Source organism: Neolamprologus brichardi, chromosome 3 (assembly GCF_056152115.1).
Source record: "Neolamprologus brichardi isolate AB-2024 chromosome 3, ASM5615211v1, whole genome shotgun sequence".
NCBI classification, from domain to species: domain Eukaryota; kingdom Metazoa; phylum Chordata; class Actinopteri; order Cichliformes; family Cichlidae; genus Neolamprologus; species Neolamprologus brichardi.
The window spans coordinates 41,451,290-41,463,280 of NC_142106.1; the positions used below are offsets into that span (position 1 = coordinate 41,451,290).

At 41.1% G+C, this 11,991-nt stretch overlaps 1 protein-coding gene across 1 annotated transcript; it reads right to left on the reverse strand.

Moving 5' to 3' along the window:
* Nucleotides 1-3,479: 3,479 nt before the first annotated feature.
* brms1 (BRMS1 transcriptional repressor and anoikis regulator) lies at nucleotides 3,480-10,902 on the reverse strand. Its single transcript, XM_087839359.1, has 11 exons — nucleotides 10,789-10,902; nucleotides 9,962-10,050; nucleotides 7,891-8,125; nucleotides 7,691-7,781; nucleotides 7,455-7,582; nucleotides 5,688-5,767; nucleotides 5,482-5,578; nucleotides 5,155-5,244; nucleotides 4,001-4,065; nucleotides 3,832-3,871; nucleotides 3,480-3,750 (listed from the first exon to the last, which is right to left on the reverse strand). The coding sequence occupies exons 3-11, from the start codon at nucleotides 8,111-8,113 to the stop codon at nucleotides 3,743-3,745; spliced, it is 822 nt and encodes a 273-aa protein (XP_087695485.1). The 5' UTR covers nucleotides 8,114-8,125; nucleotides 9,962-10,050; nucleotides 10,789-10,902; the 3' UTR covers nucleotides 3,480-3,742.
* Between the last annotated feature and the right edge of the window lie 1,089 nt (nucleotides 10,903-11,991).

Below are 11,991 nucleotides of genomic sequence, written 5' to 3' on the forward strand. Positions count from 1 at the left end.
GCAGTCATCCAGAAGAGACCTGAAACATACATTTAAGACCACCGTGGGGGATATTTATTGTCTGAAAAAGCTAGTTTTATACAAACCTTAAAAAAAGTGCATTATTCTATCAATACTGCTCAAACTAATCATTCCTGGTGACTTGTAACAGCTGATTAAAGCATAACTTGAACTGATATTCCAGGCTGAGCGTCTAAATGAGCTACTTTCCCCTTCCCTGATCAAAATAGACCCAGTGAGCTGCTCTTACAACACGTCACCCTGAACTATCTAATCTCTGGATTGCCTGACCTTACTTGAGTCTGAGGTAACAGCTAATCCTCACTGAAGAGAGGAGGAAGACACTGGAGAGACGGACACAGATGGGGAACTGAAGGAAGTGAAGAGCGTACTGGCATTTCAAAGGGGGAAAAGAATCACCAGTGGTCCTGTTAAAGAAGCTTCTGCAGCCACTTCCACCATCTGCACCTATAGCAGGGTCTGCTGGAGGTTTCTTTAAAGTATATATACACAGGAAATCTGTAATTGACAGCAAAAAAAGAGCGAAGGATAGAGCACCCTGGAGGACGGCGAGCCCTGCCTGCAACCTGAGTCTCAGAAGAAAACCACAAGGGTCGAGATAAAGCTGATTTTGGAGTCTTTGGTAAGACATCATCACATGTTGCTGTTACTCCTTGGCTGCTAATTAGAAAAAACAACCTGTGATTTTAGAAATCAGTGTTTTTGTAAAGAGCAAAAAAGTGGCACGAGTTTTGGAGATGGATAGGGATAAAAGAGAAACATAGAGGAGCAGTGGACACTGCAGGCTAAGCCATGATAAGCCTCTTTAAGCTACTTCACTTTCCACAGATCAAATGTTCTGTTTTAAACCTGTTGATCTGTGCTGGACTTTTAACAGCCAGCTATTGATTCACTTTATCTGTGTTTTTGGCAGGAAAGCTCCAGCCCCCTGCCAAATCAGACGGCACAAAATCTGTAAAACAGAGCTGAGTCCTTAAATCTCAGATTTAAATAGGAGCGAGCCCTTCAACCGCCAGCTTTACCGTCACTCAGATCCATCCAGGTTTGACCCCTGACCTCCATCCATCCCTTTATCCCGCTCAGGACATGTCTCGCGACCAGTGCGATTCGGTGGCGGTGAGCGTGGAGTCCCTCCTCACTGACGCCAAGAGGATGCAGATGCAGTGCCGTGAACGCAGCGAGCAGCTCTCCGTCGCCGCCGCGCAGCTAAGGACGGAGTCGGCCGCCCTGAGGGAGCAGTGCGAGGCCACCCAGCTCGACATGGCTCTAATCCGCCGGCAGCTGGAAGAGCTGAAAGACACCAAGGCTGCCTTTGAAGCCAGGGAGAGGCAGGCGCGCAAACTCAGCAAGCAGCTGTGAGAAAAACGAGGGAAGGTGGAAGATGCTGAAGTCATGAACTGTGATGCAACATCCCAGTTAAAGTAACCGATCAGCAGCTTAGATAAAGGAAGGAAGGTCTGAGGGTAGAGAGAGAAAGACAACAAAAGAAAGAAGGAAGGAGAGAGATAAAAGGATCAGCAAGACAATGAAGGGAAAAATGAAGGAATGAGATGGAACTTGAATCCATCTCCCACAAACCCGGAGGACAAAGAAAGATTTTAACCTGGAGTTTAGTGAAAGAGGGGAAAGCACTTTGTCGTTATCTACAGCTCTGTCTTTACCTTGTAAACACATAATTGAACTTCACTCCTCTCACATCAAATAAATGACTTCCACACACTGGTCTCCACATGTCTCCTTTAGAGCGTTTTCAGCTTCATGCAAACTCTTTGATCTACTAACCTGCATATAAATGTGCAGGTTAGGTTAATTAGACTGAGCGTGAAGACAAAGAACAGTACACCTTCAGCAAAGATCACTTGAAATGGTCCTATTTCAGTGGGCAGAGGTGAATATGGAGTTGAGAAACAAAAAACAAATGTACTTCCCATCAGTACACTGTGACACCCTCGATCTAGAGACTGTGATCGGTGTCACGTAGGAACAACGTATGGACGAGTATGTTTGTTCGATTTCTTAGAAAGTTTATGTAACATTATTTTGTCTGTATTGAATCGACAGAAAACTGAGGAAAGATAAATTTTCTTTATAGGTGAAATGTTTTTGACTTAGTTTTAAAGATCTGTACACAGACCAGGATGTGAATATTTGACTCCTCAGATTCTTCTTTGTTGGTAGATGTTTCGTTTTATAACAGGGTTTTGGATATTTGTTTCAAATGTGGACATATTTACCTGGTCAGCGTGGGTTCCTGCCACCTCTCTCATGCTTTAGCTCACCTTACTGACTTCTCAAAGCGATGCACATTTACATGTACCAGCTATTTATGATTTTCTTGTGTATTCGCTTTAAAATTCACTAGTTGAGTTGAGGTGCTTCAGGTCGGGTTATAGACCCAGGACACCCCGGAGAGATGTCTCAGCTGACCCGGAGGCAGAGAGGGAGCTCTGGGCTTTTTTTGCGTAGGCTGCTGCCCCCAACCTCACAGAAGAAAAGAAAGTGGATTGATGGTAAATGAATGATTCCCTAAAGCCAAACCATCATGAGCTTTCTAACTATCACCACCTTTTATTTCCTCTGGTGCCCTAAAGATCAGCTGAAACTAATCTGAACATTTTTAGTTGCACTTCTTGTAATTACAGATCAAAAGATCCTTAATTTCCAGAGAGACTGAACCCAGAACACGCAGGAGCAAGTAGCGGCTTGAGAGGAGGCTGTTGATCTTTGAGTGCATTTTGTGGCTAGTTAACCTTCTGTCTCCCTCCACAGGAGCTGCCATTTCAGCGACCTGTAGCTGACTCTCCACTGTTCCTGCTGCTTCTCCTCCAAACCCCCCCAAAAACAAACTGAGGACATTTTAAAGCTGCATTAATCCAACCTCATGCACACTGGGCTGCCCAGCATTCATTCATATAAATTGCTCACCTGTGGTGATGCTCAGCAGAAACATTCAAACATGTTGATTTTCCACCTGCATAAGAACCAGTTTATTTATTTATTTCGCAGTCACTCCTGATCACAGATTTTTAAAAATAAAGATAAATTCTGCCACCTGCTGGACGTTTTTAAGTTTGCTTAGCCACCTTTTCTGTGGTGTAAAGATGTGCCGGTGGTCAGGATGGCTGAAAACATGGTTCAGCCTGTGTATTCGGTCCTGCTCATGAACTCTTAGAATTTGTTAATTGGTGTAATTAACACGTGATGATATTGAGTTTCACGTCACTTGATCAGATACGTGTGTTTTCTGCACAGTCGCTGGGTGTCTTATGTGAACATTGCTTATCAGAAGCTTCTTTTCCTTCCTCTCCCACCAGCTTCCAGGCAGTCAGCAACTTTTGTGCAAGACAACGCACAGCTGCAACAACACAATATGATCAAACATATCCCAGACAGCCGAGTATGTCTCAGTAATTCTGACTCACACCGACAGACACAAAAAAAGAAGACAGACAAAAAGGTTGTGTGCTAAAAGATTAGATTTTCAATCAGCATTATAAATCATTCTATAAATACATGGTTGTCATATCGTTAAGAACGTCTTTTAAATAGCAATAGATAACAAACAAGCAGTAGGGTGGTAGGCAGGTGGGATCAAAAGCGCAGAAAAACAACTCAACAGTCTGCTGGGCTTCAGTCAACGAGACAAAACCTGAACTGGAAATAGCTGGGAATGTGAGTGTGTGTTAAGTTTGGTGTCGCTGTTGCAGAGATCCGCCTTTCATCACCGTTCTGAAAGACAAAACAGGATCGTTTAGAGACCAAACATTTTCAGTTTGCTGCGTTAATAAAAGATGATTGGAGCAGACTTACTTTCAACTTTCTTTTTTAGTGGCGACAGAGCTGCTTTCGCCTGAAAAACAGAGACGCTGTTTACACGATCGGACGCAGGCTGGTGTGCACACCCTGAAACTGCATCTTTATCGACTGACAGCTGAAGAATCTGGGAAGTCAAAGGGAACTTTTACAAGTGATTTCTGACCTTCTTGATAGCGGTCCAGTCTTCAAGGATGTCGATGTCTCTCAGCATGTAGACGATGAAAGGCCCTGTGAGATAGAGGCAGTTATATTAAACCACCTGAGGCCAAACGCACGGTGGCAAAATCTGCAGCTCCCTAAATGGCCACCGGAGGGCCGCTCTAAAAGTGAGTCAATCTCCAGGAACTCCCATGTTGAAGTATATATATGTTTACAACCTTCAAGACAACTGTACTGAGATCAGTGCTGCAATGCCTCATTCATTTAAACTTTGTTAATAATAATTAATAAAGACAAAAACTGAGACTGAAAACTAAACAGAAACAAGAAAACACACTCTGGAAACTAATTGAATCTAAGCTTAATTTAAAAACAATATATAAAATGATATATAACCAATAATAATAACTATGATTCAGCCTTTTGATCGTAGTTGTTGTGTTCTTGCCTTCTGTAGGATGGAAATATCTGACAAAAATGGCTTGCAAGTAAATGACCTTTTCATCAAGCTAAAACACAGACCACTGCTCTGCAACAATATGTTTTAATTGTGTAATAAAGGGTTAACTTCCAGTTTACACACCATATAAAAATGTCTGCACTTGAGAAAGCGTTATGGCAAAAACTTAAGAAATCAATCTGGACTTGAGAAAAAGGATTGTTGAGGCTCACGATGCAGGAGTTTTAAAATCATCAGAGTGTTTCCAAGGATCACGAGCTCGAGTGAGAAGTGTCATCAAGAAATTTAAAAAGAGTTTGGAGGAAACAGGAAGTACAACCCAAAGAACCCCGTCCCCACAGTGAAGCATGGTGGTGGAAGTATTATGCTGTGGGGATGCTTCTGTGTCTGGAACTGGGAATCTCATCAAAGTGGAAGGAATCACGAAGAAAGCAAAACCTCAAGCAGTCCGCAGCAAAACGGAGTCTTTGCTTTGGCTTCCAGCACAACAACAAACAGATAATAATAAAGTAAAAATAGTTCTTGTGAAATTTCTATGTGAAAAGTAAATCTGGGTAAAAACTAGCTATAGAAAACTGTTAAAAAAAACCCCATATTTCTCTGTTTAGCAGCACTTAAAACAATAAGACAGGAGCTCATCTCCTCATCTGTATATGTACACATCAGCCCTGGTGAGGCTCCTCACACGTGGTGCTTACCTGAAACCAAAGCTACTTTCTTTTTCTTCTCAGATCGACCCAGCAGGTTCTTTCGTTTGCACTTCTTGCCCCTCAGCTCATCGCTCCACTCTGGACAGACAGAATCCACCTTATACAACTCCACTAAAATGAATTTACAGCGTCATAAACCACAGCTTACTCCTTCAGATGCAAGTTTATTTCACTGTTAGTGCATTTGCATAAAAGGTTGCACATTTGTATGTGCTCACTAACCACTAGTATGAGCACACACTTTTACTCAGTACTTCAGTTTTATAACCTTTGCGTACTTTATGTGTACGTAACAGCTTTGCGATTGACACGTACCTGAGGTGAGGTCTATATTCTGCCTGTCCTCCTCCAGCCTCCTGATCTTTTCCAGTAGTTCGCCCTTCATGGCGTCAAACAGCAGTGTTCGCTCACTCTGTAAAACACGTGTAAATACAAACAAGTGCGTTAGTTCTCTTTTAGTTGAGAATATTAAGTCTCCAGTAGGAAAGCAGAATGCGGTTGAGAGTGCACGTGCGCGCTACCTCCAGGTGCTGCCTCGCTCCTTGCACTTCACATTCATGCTTGTGTTTGATGACCTGCAGACACAGCTCCCTGTACACTCCTGCACAAAGAGACAGCCATTACTGTTTGGTTAAACACACATTAGGAATGCTCTATAAGTAAGTGCTGCATTTGGATTTCAAAGGGTCCAAAACAATCTAAATATTTAATTGGACTGAAACAGAAATGCATTCTGGGTAAACGACTACCTTGAGGCATCACACTTTTTCCTTATTGATTTAAAGGTACAGTCAGTTGTTGGTTTTTTAGGTTATTTAATAGGAAAAATAATTACTCATAAACATACATTGATTTGTGTGAAATTAAGTCTTCCAACAAATTGACGCTGGAACTGATCCAAAACTTAAAATTATGAAAATCCACAGGAACAAGCGCTGGTTGTGGAAGCTTTGTGTCATTCATGGCTTGTGACTCAAGAATAATGTCTGTTTTTTCACCTGAGCAGGTGTCGCCTTTACCAAAAAAGTGAGAACACAAAGGAAGTCAGGACTCACAAACACATGAAAACTAGCATAAACACTCTTGATTATTCCCGATATTGGCGCAATTCCTTATTATCAGCAGATTAGACATTAGACACTAACATCATGCCAGGTTACGGTCGAGTCTACTATAAAAATCACACATCACATTGTATTAAAGTTTATTCGCCAAGTGTCCGAGTCCACAAATGTTAGCTCTACTTAGGGCTGGGCCATATCATACCGTTCACGGTAATACCGGTATAATGTTAGGCAATGATAAGAAAAGGAAATATCGCGATAGAATATGAGTAAAACGTGCCTTTGTTTTCATACGCACACGGCAGAAAAAGCATGGTGGCGACAGAAAATGAGAAGGGCGAAAGCGGATCGTTGAATGAAACAGATGAACCTAAATTGGTTGGTAAAAATGGTGCAACTGGTTCGGCTTTCGTCCGTCAGATACACACCAAAGCACATTTTTTGGCAGAGCATGCAAGTGGGCCGTTGTTATTACCGTGTTTTTCGGAAAATAAGTCGCTCTTAAAATCAATTGATTTTCTGAAAAATCGACAGTGCCCCTTATAATCTGGTGCGCGTTATGTATGAATTCTGGTTGTGCTTACTGACCTCGAACGGATTTTATGTGGTACACGGCGCTCAAAAATCTGTCAAAAAATGTTTTAGTACGACTTTCGTAAGCTACGAAGCCGCACCGCTTGATGGATTGTCGGAGCATTACGGCTACCGTAGTCGGGAGCCTCGCGGAGTGATACGCACTGTGCTTCAACATATTATTACCGTATTGTGTGTGTGTGTAACCTCTTTTTAAGTTTTGTGGATATTATACATGGTTATGCTGAGGATATGTCGGCCAATTTCCACAATTATATCGTCAGTTATATCGTTATAGCAAAATTTCAAATATATATCGTTATAAATATTTTTGGCCATATTGCCCTGCCCTAGCTCTACTACAGAGCCTAACAGCAGCCTTTACAGACAGGTAAGGTTGAGGATATCGTCAACAACTCACCTCAGCATCACTGTCATTGGACACAAGTGAGCTTCACCGACTCGTACCTTTCACGAGTTTTACAGCCTCATCCAGAGTAAATGCATGAGCACACATATTTACAGCCGAGGTAAACAGTGCGCTGACAGCCTACACTCACTACAGACAAATGGCAGCCAAGGTTGTTTGCACTACAGTGGCAGCTAGGGTATTGTACTTGATTAGGATTTTATTTATTTATTTTTCTGTACCAGCCACTTGTGTCCGTATCTGCATGCTGTTCTGTAGTGCAGCCAGCGGTTCTCTGTATTCACCGGCCTTTCCTGTCAGCACCTCGTCCAGCTTGACTTTCACTTGGTTTAGCCGTTCCCGAAACAACCTGCAATCACACGGTGAAATCAGCCACAACAACAGGCGGCTCAGACATCGGAAAAAAAAAAGAAGGATAAAGTGTTGAATCCCTTTTTCCCCCTGCTTCACAAATTACTTCTCTTTCAGCTCCTGGAATTGTTTCTCTAGATCCATCATCTCATCCAGACATTCTCCTCTTCTCCTCTCGCAGTCTTCATCATCCATCTCTTCATAGGACAAAGAGAAAAAAGAAAACAGTTTAAGGTGGCCTCTCTTTTTATATAAGCAGTATAAACGTTAGTGGAGCATTTTGATTTTTTTTATTTTTTTTTAAACCTGAGCTCTCTTCTTCCTCTTCCTCCTCTTCCTCCTCGTCACTATCTTCCAAGTCGGTCTCCCTCTCCTCCGTACTTTCCTCCATGGTCTCCTCGGCTCCTCCCCCTCTTGTTCCTTCATTCTCTCTGGGTTCTTCCACCTCTCCGTTGGCCTCGGGGAGCTGCGACTCACCCTCTGCCTCCATCTCCTCCTCCGGCTCCTTCACAGGGGGTTGGGCGGGCATGGAAGCCGGAAACTATGTTTGGCATTAATAAAAATATCACATAAAACTAAAGACTGTTTGCGTTAAAGCATTCAGGTGCAATGCTGTTTGGCATCAGAGCAGTTTTACTTGAGCCCAGAGCCCATAGATGCAACAATTTATTAAAAGAAAATGTGCAAAAATCGAGTTTATACAATTCTAACAAGCTTGAAAGTAAATATTTGGTATGACCACATTTATTCTTCAACACAGCCAATTTTATCCAGATATGTTTGCACTGCATTAGCAGAAGAGGTGGGCAATATGGCCTAAAAAAATATAGCACAGTATTGTCACATAATAAAATGAAAGAATACTTTCAGCCTGCGATGTTGTACGTTGGGCCAAAGTTTTTAACCTGTTGCTTAAAACCCTTCTCTGCCACATGTAGCTGCATCTGTAATTTCCATCCACAGTTTGCTCTTCCTGTCATGTGGAGTGCGACTAGTGAGTGCTCCAGCTGCGCTCGGTGGAGTCATTTGCTTACATTTGGGTCACACACCACCAGCTGCTAGTATCTCCTCCTTTGTAGCCCGGGTGTACTCGATGATGTGTTTTTGCCTCAAGTGATGAAACAAGTCTGTTATTTCTACATTTAGCTGGAACAGTTTTCTTGCATATTGTGCTTTTTTGGAGGTCTTTTAGCTACATTTTTTAAAATTGGGATAATGTTGAAAATCTGAAGCTACTTTTTGTGTTCACATTTCCACTGTGTTTTATAGACAGCTGCATACTCGGTGTTGTAGCTCTCTCCTGACATCCTCTCGAACATAAAGGCAGTTTGAGCCAAAACAAAATTCAAATTTGCCTGCTTCCTGTTATGTGTAGACACACCACTGGTTCATCAATTGAGTTAGGTGAATTTGCTTGAATAATTCATAGGTCCGTGTTAAGCGGCATAACAAACAAACATTCAGTTAGATGGGGGCAGCTGTGGCTCAGGTGGCAGAGTGGGTTGTCTACCAATTAGAAAGTCGCTAGATGAAAGTACTGTATGAATGTGTGTGTGTGTGTGATTGGATGAATGAGACTTGCAGTAGAAAATTAACTGAGCTGAAAGCCACTATAAATACCAGCTCGTTTACAAGTACTGGACTAAAAACAAGAGAAAAAAAAAACCCAAAACGTTGAAACACCTCCAGAAAGCCTGGAGAACTATTGCTCGAGAACACTTTAAATAAACGAATTACAAGAAAGTCTGCCTCCTTGAAAGAAAAATGTAAAGACATGAGAGGTGGCTCAAGACATTTGCACAGTACTATATACACCAGAATGAAAACTTTAAAAAATAAATACAATTTAACCCAGAAAATTATGCTTCATGTAAGCTAAGTCTTTCTTGTTGGGTGCATATATATATTTTCTAAAAAATTAAAGTTGTATAAATAAGTAAATAATAATAATGAAAATAGTAATAATGATATATTACCAAAGTGTCTGTTAAACTGTATTTCATTGACATCAGTGTTTGAATTATTCTTGACTTACGCTACACACAACTCCAAAGGGCACATCCTAAATATAGACTTTATAAAGAATCACACTTCAAAAACATATTTTTGTCCAGAAAATATGGTGGAAAATTCAATTATATTATAAATTATATGTAAAAAGCTGCATAAGCACACAGTTAATGTCCCAACAACATTAAACTCAAAAATATAAAACACTGACTGGGATGTTTAGAACAACGAATACATCTGAAAATAACATAAATTGTCAGGGGTCAGATTTCATATTTTACAGTCTGTAAAAAATAAAACACATAAAACATTGTGCTGTTAAAACTAAGACCTGCCCGTGGGTTAATAACAGTGAAATTTTGCTTACTCGGTAGACGTAGTGGAATAAGGTTTAACAGCAGACTGAGGACGTGGGACCCCCGAACTACTGTATGGCCTCCATAACCTGCAAGTGAACTGCAAAAAACACAACACAACACCGGAAATGACATGACTGGCCTCACAGACATACAGGCAACAACAAGCTAAAATAACGCAGTCTTGCTTATCCCTCATAAAACACAACTTCAGAAAAAAGTTTATAACTGAAATATCACTTTAAAGTTGCTCCACAATTTGGCTTCAACAATTAATGGGGGTCTTATTTGTTACCTTACCGGAAGTCCCATCTCAATCGGTCTAACTTTATCTTTTAGCTTCCGGGATGTCAAAGTAAAACCGTGTACGTTATAACAGCTACGGCGGTGCAGAGTAAAATAAAATGCCCAAATTAGCCTGAAACCTATTGTATTGAACGCGAAATTAATTGTAATTCCCCTCAAAATAACAGAGACGCCTTTGTTGCATTTTCTTTTAAAAGTAGCGGGAACTACACCACGGGCAAGTCAAGTGCAACACTAGCTAACAATTGAAACCCTGCAGCGACTGAATGACTGCCTGTTCATCAAATTGTCCGAATACTCATCTTATTTAATGGCCAAGTGTTTTCTCTTAGAGTGTGTGCCGGTTCGTAGAAGAAAAACAACCATCAAACTCGGTGAAGCATCGCCGGAGGGGCTTCCATACTGACCCTACCTTCCTAGAGCGTACGGATTAACAAATAACGTTATCCGTCCACAGATGCAGGAGATGCTGATTGTAAACAAATAACCCTTCTTTCCATAAACGTGACAGTCAAGAGAAAAGCTCGCTCACCGCGTCCTGTTGTTCCGCTGCGAAAAGTTCAAGTATGATTTACTGTATTTCCATTTTAAAAAGTACTTCCTCTTCGTCCCAGTCTTCTTTAGTTCCACACTTTGCCGGACTCTGAAGCCCGGAAGTTCAGCCAATGAGCGCGAAGACCGAGCACTACACTGTCCAATAGCACGGATCAACCCGAAGGTCTCTTGTCCAATCAGAAATACGCAACCAGATCCAGTAAGCCAATTATAATCCAGTTTGTCTTCCTTATTATTCACAAAATGAAGAAATGTTTATCATGAAGTATACCCGTTGTTTGGAGCTGTTTGACCTAAGACTTTGCTTTAATATAATATAATATAATATAATATAATATAATATAATATAATATAATATAATATAATATAATATAATATAATATAATATAAAAACCTAATGCTATAACTAGAGAAAAATTGCTTTTTAAAATATAAAAAAAATGAAAAATAATCAAAATTTTACATATATGATTCTAAAAATGCGGTTTATAATTGAACTTATTTTCATTCACGAGGCGCAAATCTGATAATACAATTTAAAGTCCGAGATCTAAGACAAATATTTAATTATAAAATACTTATAGACATGTAGCTTAGCATAGTGTGTATAGTCAAAGGAGCTTGCAAAGAAAAGTGTCTGGACTTCTTTAAGTTACCTGAAGACGTTTTACCTCTCATCCGAGAAGCTTCTTCAGTTCTAAGGTCAAATGGTGGAGAGTCCCAGATTTAAACCTAGTGGGAGTATCCCCCCACAGAGGGACAAAAGGACCCCCTGATGATCCTCTAATCGCCTGAGCCAAGGTGTGAAACTGGGTGTGGGTCCGAATCAGCCAGGGTTTCGGGTGAGCTCATTGTGAAACCTGGCCCCACCTTATCATGCGAATTCCTGAGGTCAGATGGTCCAGGATGTGAGTGGGTGTTAAGGCGTCTGGGGAGGGAACTCAAAACTGGATTGTAGATGAGTGTGTATAGTGTATATAGATAGTGTGTATAGGGCGCAGTACTGTACGATCCATTTGTTATTCTTTTTCAATTGCTCTTCCACTGCCAGCACTGTGCAGCTGCTCTGGCACCCCTATACTTAATTATGGTAGTGTGGTCAAATAGGCTGGGTTTGCATTTGTAAGACACTGTAATTCAGGGGTGTGATGGTGTAATTAAACCACATACATAGGAGAAG

Excerpts from the sequence above, each read along its gene's own strand:
- brms1 (XM_087839359.1), bottom strand. The coding sequence starts at position 8,113 with ATGCCCGCCCAACCCCCTGTGAAGGAGCCGGAGGAGGAGATGGAGGCA. Across the intron at positions 7,583-7,690 it reads TTCCAGGAGCTGAAAGAGAA|GTTGTTTCGGGAACGGCTAA; the intron begins GTAATTTGTGAA and ends GTGTGATTGCAG. Across the intron at positions 5,245-5,481 it reads GAATATAGACCTCACCTCAG|AGTGGAGCGATGAGCTGAGG; the intron begins GTACGTGTCAAT and ends CTGTCTGTCCAG.